At 41.8% G+C, this 23,111-nt stretch overlaps 1 protein-coding gene across 1 annotated transcript; it reads right to left on the bottom strand.

Moving 5' to 3' along the window:
• Window positions 1–1,655: 1,655 nt before the first annotated feature.
• Window positions 1,656–21,371, bottom strand: LOC114918194 (uncharacterized). Its single transcript, XM_065949155.1, has 14 exons — window positions 21,364–21,371; window positions 20,906–21,064; window positions 19,699–19,777; window positions 18,367–18,423; window positions 18,111–18,222; window positions 16,699–16,740; window positions 14,822–14,898; window positions 14,074–14,186; window positions 13,137–13,233; window positions 12,599–12,684; window positions 11,989–12,175; window positions 5,396–6,379; window positions 4,979–5,062; window positions 1,656–2,130 (listed from the first exon to the last, which is right to left on the bottom strand). The coding sequence occupies exons 1-14, from the start codon at window positions 21,369–21,371 to the stop codon at window positions 2,008–2,010; spliced, it is 2,208 nt and encodes a 735-aa protein (XP_065805227.1). The 3' UTR covers window positions 1,656–2,007.
• Window positions 21,372–23,111: the final 1,740 nt, after the last annotated feature.

The following is a 23,111-nucleotide window of genomic DNA, read 5'->3' as shown; positions in this document are numbered from 1 at the left end:
TCACTCAGTTTAGTGCAATCTTTCCACCTAAAGAGCCTCTTAACACAAGAGAGGTTTCTGTAACACTCAACTCCAAGCTGAAAGCTGATATATATACAGAGTGTGTGTGTGTGCGTGCGTGTGAGTGTGTGTGTGTGAGTGTGTGTGTGTGAGTGTGTGTGTGTGTGTTAAGGATCTCTCACAGGTTTGATGTGACTCATGGGATGGAGCCAGATGTTGATATCCAGCAAAATAATTGATGTAACGCCTGACAGCTGACAGTGACTTCACCTACAGAGAATCTGATTGGACACACACACACACACACACACACACACACACACACACACACACACACACACACACACACACACACACGCACACTCAACGTGTCTAACATAAAGGAATTCCTGTAGTGTAAAAAGCCTCCCACAGCTCAGGATTTAGTTTCCTGATGGGGGCAGCTATCAAATTGCATTGTGGGAAACATTTGATTTCTTATGGGGGGTGATGTCACAGGGTAATACATCAACTTTTTTCAAGCCCCCTCAGCCCACTCCTCAGCATACACATCAACTCATTTATTAATCAACTATTTAACAAGCGACTTTTAAAGAGGAAGTGATTAAAAGTAACACTGCAACGTGAAACTTCCATATTTTTAAAATGCAACAACAATCACAGCTTTAAACTGATTTTTTTTTATACCTGACTAACATTAATTTAAAAAGCCCCTGATTCACATCTGAAAGCCTATATCCTAACACAACCTCACATCTCTCTCTCCAGCAAGCCTAGAAGGACTCAAAGTATGTTATTATAGATTTAAATTATATAACGTGTCTGATACCATGAGAAGTGCCTGTCTCATTAAACAGAGTCCAAAGAATTTCTTTGTTTACACTGAGAAAATCTCTCAGCTCTGTCGTTATAACCAAATAGTGAAAGATCCCAATCATCTGAGCTCTGAATGTTTTCACAGAGAAAGTTTAGTTGTTTTACCCTCGTTCCCAGGAAGAGACAGATTTGTTGAGTCCACACACACACACATACACAGAGGGCAGCCCGTCTTTCTCATTTTTCTTCACTAATTTATATGAAATATACGAGACTTGAAACCATGAAAAATACACTACAATTTCTCAACATTTTTTTTATAAATAAATATATTTTAATATACTTTTGAACAACAGCTCATAGGTTTTTGTATTAATAATTTTTAAATAAGTATAATAAATATTGGTGGAAGAATTCACAACAGAGAATATTTTCTGTTCAAATATACATCTTTTCACCTTCAATGAATCAGAACAAAACTTTCCTATTTTCAAACCTTCAGTGTGACTTTAACAACTGAAACATCGGAGGTAGAGAACTTATTTACAGCCAACTCCAGTGTCTGTGCATCTTTGGCCTTTTATATTCAACATATTTGGGGTTATAAATAATTTATAGGAACAAAAAGTCTTTTTGATTTTGCTCCGGTAGGCGGATTCTACCTGCAGCAGTCAAACAGGCTGTAGACACTTAGAATAACAATCTGAACTTTGAAAAATGATGTACCTACAAGGTCTTCAGAGCCAAAAATATGTTGAAAAGGGGGCCATAAAAAACAATTCCCCTTTAGGGTAGAAGTTTTAAGTTTTTTAAAAGAAAGAAGGAAAACAAACACAGAATTCCTTCAATGAAAAGAACGTTTTCTTAAACGTTTTGTGAATGAACAACATACACTTTCACAGATCTTAACAATTTGATCAAACAAAAGCAAAAAATCTTATGAAGTCTGTATTTCACTTTATAGGACTCCAAAGCGACTTCATCTAACACAAGATTAGAATTTGGGCAAATCTTCAGCATCTCAATTAGCGAGGATGAAAGTGCTCTTTTGTTGCAGCTTCTCTTTTAACATCAAATCTTGAATCAAGTAGCTTAGAGCAGCATTAATGCTCCAGAGTAAGTAGATTAAGTCGATATGGGCAGAGTGTGGTTGCATGTGTGTGCGTGTGTTAGTGTGTGTGTGTGTGGGTCTCAAGCCTCGGCAAGACAGCCCATGACCTTCAGCATCAGCTCCTCCTTCTTGTGTTTGGCACTGACAGTCGCTCCTCTGACTTTTAACCAGGCCAGCAGGGTCGCAGAGTTCAGCTTAAACAACTGGAGAGAGAAAAGAGAAAATATGAAGAGAGAGGCACAAAAGAAACAATATGCAGGGATGTAGAGTTCATACATAGTGACGGTGGTGAAAAAGAAAAGAAAAATAATGGGACGAGAAACTGTGATGTCAAATAAAACATGTCACCTAAAGCCCGGCGTACTCTGTACGACTGTATAGAAGTGGTGGTGGAATGTCAGCTCACACCGTACGACTTCATCGTTAACCACCAAACTCATGATTTATGTGCTCAAGTTAAATCTGGACGGAGCATTCACAATTGTCAATATAAAACTTGGGTGAAGTCTCACCTTTGTGTGTATTTCAGTTGTGTCATATGCACGACTCACCAGTTTACCCTGACACTTTATCTCCATTTCTAGATCACAATACTGCTAAAACGTTCCACTCTTATGAGAAACCAACCGAACATTATGCTGGTTTACATCCAGGCTGTAGAGTGAGGAGAGCAGGCCCATTAACCGAAGCTACAACAGTTGGCAGGAGGCTGTGTTGCAGCTTAGACACAACCTTTAACTGGCATTGTTGGCCCACGTTTTAAAAAAGCATGTATTTCTGGGGCTGACTAGTGATGATGCCAACTTAAATCGTTAAGCCGGTCAATTGCACTCATCCCTAGAGACAGCAGTAGAAGAGAGTTCAGGGGGGCATACATTGAATTTACAACCATTCAACCATATCTGACCATTTCTAAAAATGTTCCTTAGTACCTTTAGCTACCTGTCCAGACGACTGACTACATGTTGAGATGGAGAGAGCAACAGACTACTGGGAGAGTCTCTGCTTCAGACAGACACCAGAATCTGATCTGCTGTGGACTGTACCCACTTGAGGGTTCCTTTAAAGTTTTATTGATAAGTTAAATGTGTGCTGCGATTAGCTGAAGGGGCGTGGCATCAATTCTGTGGTTCGATCAGGCAGCTCCCTTCTGCACATGTCTTGGTTCTAAATTGTGTCACCAGCACAATCTGTCAGCCTGTCGCAGGACTATTCTGGCTTCAAAACGGAAGGAGAATGAGATGCGCTGTCCTTTTCAATATAGAGTCAATGGTCCCGACCTGAAGAGTAACCATCTTCTACTACATGTCTCCTTACAATACACTACACTGTACACATCTGCTCCTTTAACAGCCCACATATATGGCCACATTGTTAAGCAGCAACAGGACAAGTTAACAAGGTAACATTCCTTGAATGTTTACGGACAGGTTAGACACATGCATGCACGCACAGCAGTTAGTTCACGGTGCAATCTGAAAAGAGCTGCACTAGCATGATATCAATCAGACAGACTTTTCTTGCCGATGAGTCATGGAAGATGAGAAACTGGTGAGTATTTATTTTGCATTACGCATCGAACATAGACAAAAACAAGTCAATGTTGAGAATAATCCCTCACTGAGGTTATATGAGGGAATGTTTGGGAAAGAAATGATTTTATATTTACACAGAGATAAATGGTTTGTTTGACTCAGGAGTATTATTTTGTGTGTTTTGGTTGTTCTGAAAAGCTCCAGGATAAGTAGAATAATATTTATATATTGAGAACAGAGTTAAAAATGCCGGAGAACAAAGTGCCTGCTGTTGAAGCTGTGTAAATAAAAGTAAAAGAGAAAGGGTAGCTGATATATTGTTCTTGAAAACTTGCAGGTTGGAGCCGTAAAACTGATGAATGTTGTTATTAATGTTCTGTGCTCCCTGTGGGCTCGCAGCTCCTCCTGACCCATTCATCACTTTAGCAGTCCTCACCCTCCTGAGGAAGGATGTTTGTAAGGAGAGGGAGCCGTGTGTGTGCCATCCATCACACTAACACGCTTTAATACATCACGTTAATGTATGTCGTCCTCCTTCAGGATGTTTATGAGGAGGCTGAAGCTGTACGAGTGGACGCATAGGAGATTCATCACTTTAAAGTCTCTTTTTTCTCTGAAACAAAGTGCCAGGACTTTTACTTTCTTTCACTTTAATATCATAAACAAAACAACTGGAGTGTCCCCTTTAGGCTCCAAGCTTTATTACACACACAGAAACAACACAAAGGGATATTTCTGGGATTGTAGTTTGATTTAAACACAGACAAGGGTGAAGAAACACTAACACACTTTCTTAATCCTAAACCACAGATGTGTTCACACGTGCAGTTGATGCATACAGGACATCACCTGGACTGTTTAGCTTTCTGGACATAGAAAGTTAAATTTATTGGGTTAAAACAATTTGTTGTCAGTTTCTGCTTTAGGTTCACGCAAGGGAAAAAATCATGATGCTGCCTAAATCAGAAGGGCTTATCCTCTGTACGGTAGCCATAAAGGGACATGCATAGATGATTAAATCAGTGTCATCCCGAGGTGAGGGTCTGGACCCCGAGGAGTTGCGAGCCACCAAGACAGGGGGCTGCAAGACGCCTTTCATAAAAACTAACTAAACTAACAATTTTAGATCATTTAAAATGATATATCTCCCCCTTAATTGTAAAAAATATTTACAAAAATGTCAACAGTGGGGATGCCCAGTCCCTGGCACCCTTATTTCTGGGGTCACGAGCTGAAAGTTTGGGAGCCCCTGGACAAAATGTTTGAACGCAGTCATCTTGTTTAGTCGTCATCATCTGAATTATTGTTTGGTTAAAATAATTAATTCAGGCCCACAGTACCGGTTAAATGTTGTGTCTAAGCTGTAATGTTGCCACCCGCCACTAGCTGGGGCTGCAGCTCCGGTTAATGGGCTTGCCCTACTGCTCAACTGAGTTAATGTAAAGAGTATTATGTGTGCTTTAAGAGCCCCAAACCCAAACCCAACGGAGGTGTAAAGTCTACCCTCTCCCCTCACCTGGTTGCTCCTGGCCATTTTCTCCACATCTGTAACTCGAAGCAAAGATTTGGATTTCTTCGGCTTTGACTCAAACACAACTCCCTGAAAAACACAAGAACAAAGCAGGTCAGTTAGCACATAGCTTCACATGATAACTGCTTGGGATGATCAAAAGTTCCTGCTTAAAGGAAATAATAAGGAATAAAGAAATAAAACATTTTGCAGCTGTGTCTTAACTCTGACGAAACAACATTTATCCTATTAGCTGAAAAAAAAAAAGACCTTCTTCTACCAAAATGTTCCAATAATCTAACTCACAGACAACCTATCATTATAAAGACCTAAATGAAGAGACACAAGATAAATGATGGGAAAAAAAAAAAAAAAAACCTCTTAACATTTATAACGAATCAGAATTAGGTCAACTGGACTCACTGTTGTGCTGCTGTTTGAGATTTCTGCAGCTGTCAGCAGTCGAGGAGGCTCAGGTGGAGCAGCTGAAGGTTGTTTTGATGCTTGTTCCTGCACCTTTCCTCTTGACATAGCTGCAGTGTTGCTTTCTAAACTTGCCATCTTTTCGGTTATGTTGCTGGACTTGGCTTCGTACTGGATTTCTGGATTTGGACTGAGGATGAGCGCGGGTTTAGACCTGGAGGCCGGGCTGAGGCTGGGGAGGCGTTTGAGTTTGGGGTAACCTGCTGGAAGAGGGAAGGCGCTGCTCTTGGGTTTAGGGCGAGGTTTGAAGCTAGGAATGGTAGGTGGGCAAGATGAAGCTGACAAAGAGAAAACAGAAGAAGAAGAAGAAGAAGAAGAAGAAGTACAAAACGTGGTTGGGGTCTTCTTCCCAAAAGCAGGTAAGGTCACCCGCCCTCTTTCCTCCCCTCCTCCAATCAGCTGCTGTCCCTGTTTCTGCGCTCTCAGGAGGGCCACGTTGATACGACGCGATGGACACTTGTTCTTGAAGATGGGAACCAGTTTGGGAGGAGGAAGCACTGGGGTTTGAGTCGGGGGAGGAAGAGGGGGGAACAAAGAGGGGGACGAGGTGAAGGAGGAGGAGGTGAGGGAGGAGGCTGGCTGGAAAACTGAGAAAAAAGAGGCAGAGGAGGAGAGTGAAGGAGCTGACTGATGCCTCGAGGAGTCAGAAGAGGAGGAAACACCACATGAGGAGGAGGAGGGCCAGTGTTGATCTTCTTGATACCCTTGACTTTGTGTCAGTCTGCCAGTCTCCCTGAATCCACATCCATTACCCAGAATCCTCTGCACTCCGTCCTGCTGGGTGAGAGGCACTCGGCCTGGAGGTTGAGAACTGAATGAGCGCTTCAGAGGCCGGGGGGGAAGAGGAGGAGGAGGAGGGAGCTGAGTGAGGACAGGCCTGATGGAGCAGGAGGAGGTGAGATTCACCTGCTCACCATTCAACACCTGAAGGAGAAGAAGAGAAGAAACTAAACCTTCTTCACAGCAACTTTAGAAACATGAGCTTTTTTTTGGACTGACGGTGTAGCCGTAAAAGGATGATATCATCAGTTTAATTATCATCTGGGGCAGGGGGGGTGTTTAAGATCTGCATTTAAGATCAATGAACTAGTAGGTGATCGATCTCGCTCACTCTGTACACCTTAAAATGTAGCAGGTCTGTCATCTCTGCATGCTCACCTGTTGTGATAACGGAGTGGCAAGGGAAAACTTTTTTCAACGGGACTTTTGCTGTGTTGAACAGAGACCCAAAGGCTCAGTGAAGAAAAGAAAAAGTATTTTGCAGATAAGGAACCCACAGTTTTCAAATCACCGCGCAAGAAGAATGTTGCATGGCATGACAGAAAAAGTTTTACAACCCCTGGTCTAAGTATATATGAACCCTTAGGGCTAACAACATAACAGCCATTTTCTTATTTATTTCCATTTTTTTCACATTTCTGTGTAAAGGTACAACATTATTTTTGAGCTGCTCCGCTACATTGCTTCAGTCTGCAACCGTGAAAAACGCTGTAATGGCTGCATTGTAGATAAAGTTGTGTTTGTCCCCGACCGGCTCTGATTGTTATTCACACCAGACTACATAAACACAGATTTGACTTTCTATGACACGGAGTTATTGATCCAGTGCTGCATTGATCAGGTATTCTACCTTTCTCTCTCTCGCTCTCACTGACGGCAGCCGGGGATTGGATATACTACTGTATATGTTTTTTTCTTTTATAACTTAGCCGTAATATTTCAGACTTCATCTTGAAGTTTTCTTTTTTTACAGATGGCTTAAACTCTTCTGAAGCTAAAAAAGTCTTCCACGACAACATAAAAGTATCTTTGGAAATGAACTCTGCAGAACACCATCAATATTTTAGTTGCACTCTGAGCGCACTGAATCGATCTTTTGGGATTTTTCACTGTGCAGAGTTTTTAAAATTGATAAAATACACTTTAGCTTTACCCTGTGAATAAGAAAAGCCCAGAATGAGCTCTGAGGATGAGAAATAACTTAACAGCTGCAGAATGTATTTTTTTAATCTATGGACTGAATATCAGAGCCGCTCAGGGAGGATGAACAAATGTTAAAAACCATTAAAAACTGAGTTTGCCCTTTATTATCCAAAAACAGTCATTTATATGACTTATAACATTTGCTTTTCCATGTGTCTCAGGCTGATTTTTCTTTAAAAGAGACAAACAAGAAACACATTTCCTTCCCCGTCCTGCTGACATCTGTATCATGAAACACACTCCTCAGTATTCTGGGAGGGGGGGGGGGGGGGGTTTCTGCACCTCCCTTCTCCTCCTCTTTCTCCTCAGCATCGCACCTTTACGCTCATAAAACTGTCCATGAAGGTTTTACAGGGTGGGAAACGCTCCGCTAATCACTTTCCCTCCTCCAACTTCAACCTCCACACATGCACATTAAATATCATGCCTGTGAGGGTACGTGTTGTGAGTGTGTGTTTGTGTGGAAAAGACAGAACATGAAAGAATACACACACCGCCTACTATTGTAGATGGACCACAGAAACTGAATACAATCTGTACACGAGGTCTAGATATTCAACATGGTAAGTGTTCTGGTTACTGTTTGTACTACATTTGTAGTCCAAGCTGTATTAACCAATTACCTATCATATCAGCAGGCTTTGGTGTGTGCAGGAGAAAACAGTCGGTGTGGACGGCAAAAGACAGAAGTAACATAACCCACGCTAAGGAAATACCAGCTCCCATCGGGGGTGTTTTGATGACGATTCGTTCGCTCTATAAACAGATATCTGCATTAAAGTGCAGTTAACAATTTATCATTGATCAAACATTTCAACTGGAATCTGCTTGATGCTGTGTTTTTTAAAGGCCAATCAGAGATTCCCTGACAACAAACAGTTGTTTTCTTCTCCTCTTGACGACAGACCTGACAAAACTTGACTTTTGACTTTTCACAAATCTGCATCATGATGTTTTTATTTCGGAAAACTTCATTCCTGTTAATTGCAAATAAATCACAGGAAAATTGCTTTCTGTTTTGGTCAGGGCTCATACGGCTGAAGTGAGACAGAGTGAAGCTGCTCTCTAGCTTACTGCGGGATGTTGTGGAGAGAGTTTTGCCTGAATGTCGTTCAATGCCAACCGCTGGTTTAACCAGAATGATGGAGAGTGTTCCCAGAGGCAAATATCGTAAATCAGACGATGATAGATGATGAGTACTGATTGGTTCTGAGATTGTCTATCATGCAATGCAACACTTCGGGAGAAATCAACTTAATGGAAGTTGAAATTAAATTATTTTGCGTTTCCATCCAAAGTACAATCAAATTTCCAGTCCCAGGTGCTAGTAGGGCTTTTTGGCAAAAGTAACAATAACAAAGTCAGTTCTCTGGACAATAAAATGGACCATATAGAGCTACTGAGAGTTGCGCACCACGACGTGAGGGATGGCTGTGCGTACATTTTCACAGAGACATGGCTGAACGAACGCATCCCAGACTCCGCCGTTCAGCTTGAACAATTCACATGCTACCGTTCGGACAGAATCCTTATTAAAGGAGGAAAGAAGAAAGGTGGTGGAGTCTGTGTTTACATCAGTGGTGCTTGGTGTCGAGATGCTGCTGTGGTATGTAAACACTGTTCACCGCTGGCGGAGTTTGGGAACTTTACAACGCCATCAGTGAGCAACAGACAGCCCACCCAGACGGATTTTTCATCATCGCTGGGGATTTTAACCATGCAAATCTCAAGACGGTTTTACCCCACTTCCACCAACACGTGACCTTTCCCACAAGAGAAGGTAACATTCTGGACATGATTTACACATCAGTTAAAGGAGCTTACAAAGCTTCACCCCTCCCCCACATCGGCCACTCTGACCATATCAGTGTAATGCTAATGCCAGCTTACAGACCCAGGGTTAAAGTCACCAAACCAGTTCTGAAGCAGGTATGTGTGTGGCCAGAGGGGGCCTCTGCTGCACTACAAAACTGCTTTGACACCACAGACTGGGAGATGTTTCAGCAGAAAGCCACCTACAACAACCACACAGACATTGAGGAGTATTCTGACACTGTTACCTCCTACATAAGCAAATGCATTGCTGATGTCACCACCACCAGAACCATCACTACCCGGGCTAACCAGAAGCCATGGCTGACAGGAGAGGTACGCAGGCTACTGAGGGCCAGGAACACCGCCTTCAGAGCTGGGGACGCAGCCTGCCTGAGAACAGCGAGGGCCAACCTGTCCCGTGGCATCAGGGAAGCCAAACGCAGCTACACACTAAAAATAACCGGACACTTCAAGGACATCAGAGCCTGTGGCGTGGTATCCAGACCATCACGGACTACAAACCCAAACCACAGACCTGTGACAGCAACACCTCTCTGCTGAACGACCTCAACAGCTTCTTTGCCAGGTTTGAAGCACACAACAGCACGCCCCCACAGAAGACCACCCCCCCCTCCCCACGACCAGACCTGATGTGCCTGACTGCAGCCAGCGTGAAGAGAACCTTCTCCAAGATCAACACCCGCAAGGCTGCAGGTCCAGACAACATTCCTGGCCGTGTGCTGAAGGACTGTGCAGAGGAGCTCAAAGATGTCTTCACAGACATTTTCAACGCTTCTCTGAGTCAGGCTGTTGTTCCGTCGTGCTTCAAAGCCGCCACCATCATACCCGTTCCAAAGAAGCCCTCACCATCCACTTTCAATGACCCGTTGCACTGACCCCCATCGCCATGAAGTGCTTTGAAAGGTTAGTCATGGCCCACATCAAATCCACCCTCCCCGCCACCCTGGACCCCTACCAGTTTACATACCGAGGTAACAGATCCACCGAGGATGCCATCTGTTCTGCTGTTCACCCAGCCTTCACCCACCTGGACACCAAAAACTCATACGTCAGGATGCTGTTCATAGACTTCAGTTCAGCATTCAACACCATCATCCCTCAGCAGCTGATCGGCAAACTGGACCAGCTGGGGCTCAGCACTTCCCTGTGCAACTGGCTGCTGGACTTCCTCAGCGAGAGGCCTCAGACAGTGCGGGTCGGCGGCAGCACGTCAAAAACCACCATCATGAGCACGGGGGCCCCCCAGGGTTGTGTGCTCAGCCCCCTGCTCTTCACGCTGCTGACCCACGACTGCGCTCCATCCTTCAGCAGCAACCACATTGTGAAGTTCGCGGACGACACAACAGTGATTGGTCTCATCTCCAACAACGATGAGACGCACTACAGGATGGAGGTCAGCCAACTGGCCACGTGGTGCAGAGACAACAACCTCTTCCTGAACGTCGACAAGCCCAAGGAGGTTGTTGTCGACTTCCGGAGAGTCCCCACTCCTAAACCCCCACTGACCATCGACGGTGCTGCTGTGGAGAGAGTGAGCAGCACCAAGTTCCTGGGGGTTCACATCAGTGAGGATCTCTCCTGGACAACCAACACCACATCACTGGCCAAGAAGTCCCAGCAGCGCCTCTACTTCCTCCGCAAGCTGAAGAGAGCACGAGCCCCTTCCATCCATCATGTGCTCGTTCTACAGAGGCACCATCGAGAGCATCCTGACCAGCTGCATCACTGTGTGGCTTGGGAGCTGCACTGCTGCCAACCGCAGACCCTGCAGCGCACAGTGAAGGCTGCTGAACGGATTATCGGTGTCCCACTCCCCTCTCTTCTGGACCTCTACGGTACCCGCCTCACCCGCAAAGCAACCAGCATTGTGCGTGACCCCACCCACCCCTCACACAGCCTCTTCAGCCTCCTGCCAATCGGGGAGACGGTACCGCAGCCTGCGGGCCGGCTCCACCAGTCTGGGAAACAGCTTCTTCCACCAAGCTGTCAGGAAGCTTAACTCTCTCCCCTCTCTTCCTTCCCTCCCCTCTGCCCCCACAAACACTGGACATTGAAACCCCCTCCCGTTTGCCACCAAGAACTCTAGACTAATAACTCTGAAGCTAACTATTCAAAAGTACACTCAGTTTACTGCACATTGCACATACTGCACAAGTTTACTTTTTCTTTAAATTTTATTTTATTTATTTTATTTTATTTACCATTTTGTACCTTTAGCACAATTTAGAATTTAATACTGTAAATATTATTTATCTTATTTTACCTTATTTTGGTTGTATTGCACCGTGGGACGGAGACAAACGCAATTTCGATTCCACTGTATGTCTGGCATATTTTGAAATTGACAGTAAAGTTGACTTTGACTTTCTAAGTCAAATCCACATGTCACACAAGCACCTTTAAAGGCAGGCTGCAAAATGTCAACATGTATATGAAAAAAAAAAAAAAAAGAAGCTCCTTAGGGGTGCCAGATAGCTTAGCAGATACAGTATGTTGCGCGCCCCATGTACGGAGGCTAGTCATGGTCACAGTGTCCGTCGGTTTCTTTTCAACATAACAAAATACACACAGCTGTGTCTGAGGCGAACATAACACTAACACACATGCTTGACTGACTAAACTACCCAAACACATTCACTTTAGCTTGTTTCCTGAATGTATTCCTTGTGTGTGTGTGTGTGTGTGTGTGTGTGTGCGTGTGTACGAGTGTGTACCTTTACTGTGGCAGCTGTGCACAGTCCGACAGTGCGATAACACGGTTTGTTGGTCAGTCGTGCAGGAAAGCCACACACACTCTGCAGCCGTTCGCTGACGTCAGACAGGAAGGAGCCCAGCGCCCCCTGCAGGCTGACGCGAGGGCAGGGCTGCACAGGCTGAAGGCGGATACAGCTCAGAGGGTAGCTGCTCAGGGTGGACGTTAAAGCAACAACATCGACATAAAATCATAAATACTTCTGAGAGCAGACCGATTCCAGCCATCAGGCCCACACACTGCAGCTTTAACTCCATTAGATTTATATTTTAATAATAAACTTCAAAGAAAGAAGTCCTGATTTAAGTCACTCTCATTATTTTCTTATTTATTACGTCTTATTTCTTCAATATTTGAAAGAATAAATACATAAACAAAGAAATAAAAAGGTCCTGCAGGTTATAGTATTTCTTGTCTGAAGGATTTTTTTTTTTGTCAAATCAGATTTAACCGTTACAATAATTCATGACTACTCTAAATTTGGTCAACATTTTTTTCTTATTTTGGAGGTGATCAGTTTAATCACATTAAACAATAAATGTTTATGTTATGAGTTGAGTGTTTCAGGATACGTGAAGAGTCTCTCTCCCACCAGTCTGAAGTAGATGCTGCAGTACACCATCTCTTCGTCTGCGAGCTCAGGGAGTCTGTAACCGTACTGAAAAACACACACACACACACACACACACACACACACACACACACACACACACACACACACACACACACACACACACACACACACACACACACACACACACACACACACACACACACACACACAGACACACAGGTACACACAGACAGAGACACACACACACTTAGGGCCTGATTCACAAAAGGATTGTTCTGCTGAACCTGTAGAAATAAGAGGAAATGAAAGCGTGCGATCCACAAAGCACACACAAAGGGTGTGCCTGTCCAAACGCATGTACGGTACATAAATTAGGGAATATTCAAACTTTTCAAATAGTCCCCTTTCTATACAAATAAGCCTTGTTGCAAATACCTTCTTATTCACAAAGACCAGTGCTATGATTAAATAAGCAGCAAAAAATAAATAAAAAATGTATAAGAATAAGAATGACAAATAAGAAATATGTGTGGTACCAGGTGGTTCCAGTGACTCTGCAGGTCGCTGTAGGTCCTGAAAGGTCCGTCTTTGGGCAACTGGCGGCTGATGGTGATGATCTGACCTTTCTTCATACTAAAAACACACACACACAAACACACACATGTATATATGAAATAATAGATTAACATCAGAGTATTAAAAAAGAGAATAAACACTGCCTTTGCTTCTGATTCAGCCTTGTGTTTAAAAGAGCTGCAGCTCCCTCTGCTGCTCAGAGTCAGTATTACACACACTGCTTCTGGCTCATCAGTCTGAATAAAGCATCTTATCTTTGGGGTTGTTTTTACCCAACAAGTCCCAGAATTTTTGGCTCTTAAAAACATCAAAAACAGCACGATCAGCTGAGCAGACACCAGCCTCCCTTCACAGAGGACTCCTGTTAAAAGCATTACCTGTTTTGTTTTGTATTACAAAATCAAACAGATAATTAGTTCAATACAATTAGAGGAGACCACATTCTAAAGGATAAATTAAAGGACTTCCCCATCACCTGTCTTTAATCCCTCGTCTGATGAGAATTTTGCATTTGGTCGTTATAGAATTGAAAATAACCTTTGAACCAAACTGATAAGAGAGGATTGATGAGCTATGGGGGAGTGTGGAATCTGTTTTCGGAAAGGTTAGAGGAAGTAAAGTAAAGAATAAGGTTGAAGAGTTTTAAATGATCCTCATACTCTGCACTCTGCATAAATATTTTATAGGAAAATGTCAAAAATCAAAAGTTGAGCGGTGCAAGCTTCATGCTAACAGGAGAAAAGGATCCTTGTGGTGAGATCAGGGAGGACATGAGGCAGGATGTGACCTCAAACATAGGCTGACTATCAAGTGATCGGAGAAGTATATGTATCCATTATAAAAACAATCCACACAGATAATGGTTTGCTTTGTGTCCAGCAGGTGGAGCTGTCCTACCTGGGCAGGACGTGACACCAGATGGCTCCCCCTGTGGAGGTGGGGTTGAGGACGGAGTCAGGATCACTGCAGAACCTCCTCAGCACTAACAGGGGGAGGTCAAAGTCCTGCAGCTGCACAAAAAGTAAACACACAAACAGTAAATACCCTGATTATCTGGTCGAAGAACATCCAGTGCTTTAAACAGGACTGGGAAAGAAGAGTATGGTTATTTTCTCAAGAGCTACAAACATTTGCTTTGTGAGTTATGTAAATGTGAAAGGTGCAGACAAAAGTCAAAGGGGAGGTCGGTTATTTTTTCTGAAAAATGAATTGCACATTTTGGTCTTCAAATCCACTAGACTCCAAAACGAAAACTAGGATTTTATCCTTTCAGAACAGATAATCAATCCATAAAACGCAGCCTGCATGTGTTAGTTTGTTCATTTGTCTATTTAAAAACGGCAAAGTCATAAAAAAAAAAACCCACAAACAAACAAACAGTTCGGGCCAGCAGTAGACCCTGCACAGGGCACCCATCAATCCTTAAGGTCAAATCACTGTTTTTGTCAATGGAGGCTGGTGACTCTGAAAAGAGCGATGTAATGACTTGGTGGTTTAGTGCACAAACTTTGATCAACAAACACTTTTGTCAACTCAACCCCAAAATATGTAAACACATGTCCCAAGATCAAAAATACACAAAATTCATTGAAGAAAAATAACAATATGTGGGGTGTAAGAGAATAAATAGTTGTTGTTCTCTCACTGTGGTTGGAGGCAGTCGGACTGTGTTGGCGTCTATACTGATGCCCAGTTGTCCCTCACTGGTGCTCAGCTCCATGCCTGACACACACAGAAAACATCTCTTATAGGGTTTCAGATCAGATGAATGGTGATTTCAGCACCTCAGGGCGAGTCTCATCCGGTGCCCTACCACTGAGGAGCTTTTTATATTAAGAATTATTTTTGGGCTTTTGGTGCCTTTGTTGTAGAGATAGGATAGTCGATAAGAGTCAGAGCCACAGGTCGGACTGGAACCTGGGCTGCCTCCCCCAGAGGTCCAAAGCCTCCATACATGGGGCGCGCACCTACCACTATGCTAGCGGCGCCCCGACTGAGGAGCTTTTTAACTACCTCAGCGACCTCTGCCTAGGATATAAAAGAGGGTTCCCCTGGGTCATCAGCTTTCTCATCAGAGGACGTGTTAGTTGGGTTTATGAGTTCCTCAAAGTGTTCCTTCAACCACTCAGCTATATCCCCATTCCAGGTCAGCAGTTCTCCAATCCTGCTGGGATGACCTGAGCCAATCCCTGCCGTTCCCTCCTGAGTCGCCTGACGGTTTTGCAAGAACCTCCTTGAGGCCACCCCAAAGTATTTCTCCTCAGCCTCTCCAAACTCCGAACCTCGAACTGCAGCCCCCCCCGAGCCACCCGATACCTGTCTGCTTCCAGAAACCCTGAGCAAGCCAAGGCCTCAAGCGCTTCGTTCTTCAACCTGACTGCTTCCTCAACCAGCGGGTTCTTAAGTTATCACCTCAGCATGGACCACTCAGACTCCATGTGCCCAACCTCCTCGGAAGGTCAGAGTGTTCACACTGCCGGAGTGAGCAGCTTTGCTGACAGAATAAGCAGTAAAATGATATGTAGAGCGATACAGTGACCTTCTATTAGAACATGATATAATGCAAAGTGATCTTCAAACTGAAGTTCTTCAGTTGTTTTCTTATCAAGTTACTCCTGAGGTAACTTATTGGTTACTTAAAGGCTAGCCTACCTGTTTTATGATTATTATTATTTTACAGTAAAGCGGTGAAACAGGTAGGCTAACCTTTAAGGACACTTAATAATAATAATAAATATATAATGAATAATGAATAATGAATATATAAACACCAGGTTAACAGTGATGTTTCTTCTGGTATGATCACTCTCTCTCTCTCCCCATCTTCTTTTCTCACTCTCTGCTTGGAGAGATGTTTTGCCCTCTATGTAAAGTGAGGACCTGTTAATTATGTTAGTAAGATTGTTAATTGATGAGCCTAACGCTCGAAACATGTTTAAAAGAAAACTGAAAGCACCCCTGGATAAGGCACAAAAACAACTTCTAAACATGTAGTCATAAATCACTTTTAATTCAGTCTATATAAATAATTCAATCAAACACAATACTCTCCCTCTTCTGATTCATTCGTTGTTTTTGCTCTAAATAAATTACGAGCTCGTCAATAATGTATATGAGATAGTTTTCTGATAAGTACAAAACGGAATCTTGAATAAAGACGCTCTAAATAATCCATGCACGTTGCAAACAGCCGGATAGGTTGAAATAGTATTTAATAGAATTCAAGACAAGGAAATGTAACTTATAAAAGAAATGTAAATAAATATACAGTTTAGGAAGACGCAGCTGTCCCACAGTCAACACACAGACAACACACGGCCTGTGTTAACACCATGATGGTGCGATCCAGAGCAGTGAGGCACGGCAGCCGTCAAACAGCCAACATGCAGCCAATCGGAAACGGACGTTACATCTTAGCGAGTATACTGCTTGATCAAATCACTAACACAAACACACATCCTCTGATAATAACCTGTAAAAGATAAGGAGTGCAAGAGATTAACGAGTCACAGAGAAACTTACTGACAGCGTTGAGCCTCCCCCCGTCAGTCAGAAAGTCTCTTCCTGAGAAGAAAACACAACGTTAAAATAAATATCAACTTCAGAATTTCATGAGCCACAGCTGCAAGAACAGCACCTCAACTTTTCAACTTTTAAAGGGAAAATCTATTACTTTTTATCCTGGGCCCTATTTTATTCTCTGTAGTTTAGGGTCTCATTGACTCAGTGCTCAGATTTATTTAGCCTATGGTTGTGAATCAGGCTGTAATGGTTGCAATATAATCCCTGCAAAGGGTGTCCACTGAAAGTTGTTGTTTGTGTCCCTGACGGCTCAGATTGTTCGTCCAAGTGTCTGAAGACATTAAAGAAATGATCCCGACAGAGACAGACCTTTTTGTAACAGAGGAAGATGATTTATTTATTTAACCACAAACAGCTGTTACATCACTCTCTAAACACACCAGACTCCATTGATAAAAACAGGTATTTTACCCCAGAACACAGGAGATGATTGTCTGCTGCTACCTTGACCTGTTAGTTTGTTTGGATTATTTTGTGTTTGGAAAGTTTGAATAAAACTTACTGCTTTTGTTACAAAAGATCATAAAACAAAGAGATTTTTGTCTAAATGTTTTTCCTTCAAACTCTGATAAAGAAATAGATTTAAATGTTGGACTCGTTAAACTTAAATGTTAATGTTGTTATTTTTTACAGCTACAATTTGTTACAGCAAACACACACACACACAAACAAACACACACACACACACACACACACACACATCTATTTTATGTCCGACTGTGTCCAAGGTGAAGGCCTTACTGACTGTTGCAACACACACACACACACACACACACACACACACACACACACACACACACACACACACACACCTACAGCCTACTGCAACACACTGACCAGCTGTTAATATTTGACTGACAACAGATGGTAATCGTAGTGTTGTTATATAAAGCTGCAGTGCTTCTGAACGGCTGATTAATGTGAACTCATTGGTATCACCCAGCCGCCATAACTCATAAATATCTGAACTACTTTACTCAAAGGAAATACTGTTTAAAAAACTGTCTGCAGCCAAGCAAGTCTATTTGTGTTACGTCTAAAACACACCGATGTATAATCAAATGACGTATATTCCCACCTCTCTGCGCTCAGAGTCTTAGAATGAGCATCACGTTACGAACAAAATGTAGTCAAACACACCCAAAATGTACTTTACGCCTCATGCTTTAGACAACATGCTTTACGCCTTCATATAGGGCTCCATGTCTTAAAGCAAGAAAGAAGTATCAGTGAGGACTTCAAATGTAACATCAAGTTCTCAGTTTTGACAATCTATTTCCCCAAATATGAAACACCACAAAAATGTAAATGTTTGCATGCAGCAGGTTTAGACAACATGAACACACACATACCGCTGACAAGGTAGAGTCCTGCTTTATTCCACCTGGGAGCCAGTCTTGTGACCAGAGAGTAGGACAGACAGGCCTGCAGGACTCCTGGAAACACACGCTGAGGAGAGCCCAGCTACACACACACACACACACACACACACACACACACACACACACATACACACACACACACACACACACAATCCACTGGTTTAAAATCTTATATTTGAGTCTGAATCAAAAACTCAAACTCCATTTATTCGTCATTTCTTCCAACCTTCAGACTGCGTCTTCTTCCAAACACCTGCAGGATGCCTTTTTGGTAAAACGGGACCTGCAGAGAAAAGAGACAACATGAGGAAAGAGGAGGCTGTTATTTCAAAGCATTTATTATTCAAAGGTGCTGAATGGATTTGTTCACATCAGATGAAATTAACAGTAATAAAGACTTCCTGAATGTAGACTAATTGTAGACTCATGAAAATGTTTAATGCTGCTACAGTCATGTTTTATATTGAAATAACTGTCTCTCAGGTGCATAAAAATTGCTTTTGAGTAACCAAAAATCTGCCAGTCCAAACAAATCAAATCCCAACATATGGTAGCTGCACATGCTCAGTGCAGCTGTGGCAGGATAAACTGATCAGGTAGGAACATAAATTACAGTGAATGAGAGTAGCGTGAGAAGGAGGCATTATTATGTCACAGAGCTGACAATGAGACTTTTTCTTGTGTGTGTGTGTGTGTGTGTGTGTGTGTGCGTAGACAAACACACATGGAATGCTTGGAATTTAGACCAACTATGTTTTGCCTGCGTGTCTGTGCTTGGGAAGTGTCGGCACGCGAACACGTCTCTGAGCCCTGCAGTGGAGGAAGTCCTCAGATCTTTAACTACAGTGAATACCAAAAAAAAAAAAAACAGTGTGTTCTACAGGGAGAGGTGAAGATGACGGTATGTAAAGGCTCAGCTGAAACAGTAGTGGTGTAAGACTGAGGAAAATTAAAAAGTTACTTCCATCTGCCAAATGAAACCTCAGGGGATCCATTGATTTGGATTTGTTTCAGTAGGGGAGGGTTGGCTGATTTGATACCTGTGCTTGTAGATGGTTATCATTCTGTATGGAGCACGTTGTATGGAGGTAAATTCCCTCTCATAATTACAAATGTATACATGACTGAATAAATCCATAAATACTTCAAGAGAGTAGCTCATGTAGATTAGGTATAGTAGGACTACATGCCCTGAAAGTTCACCTATCACAGGTGAGTAAAACTCTCTCTGTTTGATGGAGTTCATCCTCCTCCTATTCTCTCGTTGGAGTTGGAGCAGCTTTTTTTTTTGTGACTTTATTTTAAAAGTTGTCTACTTCTAGTCTAATCCAATGGTCAACTTCTTCTTCAGCCGATTAACTTCTGCACACGTCAATTAATGTTATAAGCATCACCACAAGGACTCATTAAGTACTGATGACATTATAGGTATAAATACTTTGTCACACCCCTAGTGTGTGTGTGTGTGTGTGTGTGTGTGTGTGTGTGTGTGTGTGTGTGTGTGTGTGTGTGTGTGTGTGTGTGTGTGTGTGTGTGTGTGTGTGTGTGTGTTTCTTACAGCCATGACCGCTGTTATCTCAGTGAAGGAGTCCAGAGCGGGGGAGGCCACCACATCAGAGTACAGCAGCACCAACTCTCTGTGGACAAACACAGAGAGGTCAAGGGCACAAGCACAGGAATGCTGAGTTCAAGTTCAGGATATAGTCAAACTTGATTTTGTGTTCAACACAGACACGGACAAAGACCAATATCATTCTAAATAATACTAGAGCTGGTTAAACCTCAAGTCAAGCTCTCATCTTTGAATAAACTCTTCCAATGCTTCAAAAGTCCCCTTCAAATCTTCACATCTGTCCAGGACTTTTACACCACATTCACCTCAGTGAAAAATGTTACTTTTCTTTCAAAAGTTTAAATCTATTTCATTCTTTTTTTCCATAATTATGGGCATCATGGGCTATACATATTTGGAACTCTTAACTTATAGTATAGTTAAGTTACAATGGTAACAACTTTTAAGAAATCCCTTCTGTCAAGTCTGTATTTAACCAGAAACAGCTGTTCCATCACTCCCTTCAAAGCCACCAGACTCCTCTGACAAAAAAAGCAATTCTAGCTCACATAGCGAAGGAGTTGTTGGTCTATTGCTGCCTGGATCTGTACGTGCATTTCTGTTATTGTGCTACTTTAATGTTTAGATGGTTAGTTTGGATCCAAAAGAATAATTTTGTACCACAAAACAACAGAAAAAAGATTACATTTAATGTTAACCTGTTAGGCTGATTTCCATTTTAACTCACATATGGTGCTACAATGCTGGATGGCCATACTAAATATGGGCAATTTTCAGATCATAAGTGTTTTGCCATCCGGAAGGAAGGCTTCAGAAAACTGGCCAATCAGAAGAAAGTAGGCACTGGATTGGGGCCTTAAAGAGACAGCAGCTGAAACTAACCATTTCAGGCAGAGGCTGAAATTAGTTTGTTTTTTTCTACTACCGCCAGTATAAGATAAATAAGGGTTATTTTGAGCCACAAATCATGCAACATTATTCTATAGGTTTCACAGTGTGACAACATGAAGGGTCAACATGAGGATAATTTGGGATTGTTAAGCAGTGGTAGAACAGCAACCCCTGTTCTACAAAGTGAAATGACAGTTTTTGAAAGGGGAGTCGGCTGTATTGTAAGCAAAGAAAAGCCTTTGTGTTCCTTTAATTAATTATTTTAGGGCACATGTTAAGAGTTTCCTCCTTTGGCTGTCACCTGCAGGTCTTGATCTGTTTGCTCCTGGGCTCCTCGCCTTCCTCCTGCAGAGTCAGACTGACACAGCAGAGCTTCTTCAGGTCTGGAAGCTCAAGGAAAAACATGGACTGATGTACACCTCCACTGGTCCTGCACCAACACAGAGAGCCATATGTTACACTGACAGATAGTTACAGGTTTTATCAAATAAGATGCTGCCATTTGATCCCGTTCTTTAATAAATACTACTGACTGAAATACTGTGAATATGTTGAATTGACAACTTTGCACTCTTGAGGCTGATAATGGCCATTAAATCTTTATGTTGTTCATGTATTTTTATTTATTTTTTAAACATTACCGTTGTACAATTCATAAAGACCAATAAAAACCTGACAGACACCTGAAGAAAAAAAAATCTACAATAAAATCAGCGAATACATCATTTTAAGTAAAAGCTTTAATAGTGCCTCACTCACCTCTTCATGTCTCTTGACCCCAAAACACTCACAGGTAAGATAAGCTAATTAGACTTACACCTAGATGTACACTAACCCGTGATGAGGTATAATTGATGATAAGAATTTATTTCCTGTCAATTATTCAATGAAAGAAACCGTCTTAAGGAATAATTCATTCATTTGGCCGTTCTATCGAAAAAAATTATCCCGGAGAAGAGAGACGACGTCTCACTCCGTTTCTATTTCCACAAACCCAAACACATACTGTTTCATTATGAGGTAACTACTGTATGATGAATTACACAAAGTTTTGTGTTTTCCTTTTTTGGTATGAAATTTGATTTGATACCTTAATCAATCAATCAATCAATCAATCAATCAAACAAACTTTATTTATATAGCACCTTTCAGACAAATTAAATTGCAGTTCAAAGTGCTTAACAAGAGTGCAGAAAAGTTGTTGACAAAAAGTAGTTTATAAAATCATTGATAAAATCACTGAGAGACTAATGCACAACAAGAATTTAAAAATATGTATAAAAAGAAAATAAAAGAAAATACGACACATAAAAGCAACAATATATTAAAATAAATACATAAGAGGGAAATATTTAAAATTGTCGTAGGATAAAAAAGACAATACAGTAATGTTAAGATTTGAATTGATAATGGCACTATATGTTTCATGATTTTTTTCTTTAACATGAATGTTATTTTAAAAACTAATTTATGTTTATCAGAGAAAAGTCAAGTTTACACACTTTATTCAGGCTTTGTTTATTGGTCTCCTTACCATAAATTGCTAGATACAAAGTTGTACTTTTGGACATTTACTCCCGTTAATATAACAAGGAACACTTCACATATGTGTATAAGTAGTTTGTTATATTTACAAGTTTGACCCAATATGTACAGTCTATGGTTTTACCCTGACAGTTACAGTAGGTGTTTTTTTCTCAGTGGAGTGAAAAGTGTGGCAATAGACAATCTCTGATTTGCAGCTCTCCCGCCAATCAAACAAGGAAGGTTTTTTTCAACTCAAACGTTTTTGTCAATATTATACACGTTTAAGAGTCAACTGTGTATGAAGAGCCCAACAAGACCTCCAGCTGTGGCTGAACAAATGTGCAAAAAAGGGCAATTAAATCCGTGTTGCGTGAAATACGTGACACGCCAGGGAGGTCCTTGCGTGAGAAGCTTGTTCCTTGAAAGTTGCTGAACTGAAGTGAACTTTAGCCTTGTCCTCGCCCACAACTTTCTCATGATTGACGGAGTGAGGACCAATCAGAGAGTCGCTATTATACGCATGAACCAGAACGACCAATAGGAGCATTAGAAGGACGGTGTGGGCGGTCTCAGTCGGTTTGCGGGGAAAACTTGAGGCGCCGTGAAAAGTCCAGAAATAAAGGCACATTAACCGGATATCTTCTTTCAAAATAAAACCAAAACTGGCGTTTGGACAGAAACGTTTGTCGTTTAAAAGGTTACAAAGTTGAAAAGTTACACCTTCAAAAGAAATGTTTCTCATTCCAAATATCAGCTTTGTTTTTTTTTTTCAATTTCCCTTGCCCTAATAATATATAAGTCAATTTCATGTTTGTATTTTATTTTTTCTTAAATTTCAAATGTAAGGCTAAATTGATTGAATAAAAAACAATCAAATTGAAAATAATTTAATGCAAACAGCTTTTAAGTCATCTTGTCATCTTAATTGTTTCAAGTCGCCTATTGAGACACAAATATGTGAGAAAATGGAATACATTTCA

The sequence above is a fragment of the Labrus bergylta genome, chromosome 20, assembly GCF_963930695.1.
Source record: "Labrus bergylta chromosome 20, fLabBer1.1, whole genome shotgun sequence".
NCBI classification, from domain to species: Eukaryota; Metazoa; Chordata; class Actinopteri; order Labriformes; family Labridae; genus Labrus; species Labrus bergylta.
Note: the sequence above shows the minus strand (reverse complement) of the source record. Positions and strands in the feature narration are given on the sequence as shown.

What these genes read in the sequence shown, in the direction of transcription:
- LOC114918194 (XM_065949155.1), bottom strand. An exon ending in GAAGAAGACGCAGTCTGAAG is followed by an intron (nt 18,223 to 18,366) that starts GTTGGAAGAAAT and finishes GTGTGTGTGTAG; the next exon opens with CTGGGCTCTCCTCAGCGTGT. An exon ending in AAATGGCCAGGAGCAACCAG is followed by an intron (nt 2,131 to 4,978) that starts GTGAGGGGAGAG and finishes TTCTCTCTCCAG; the next exon opens with TTGTTTAAGCTGAACTCTGC.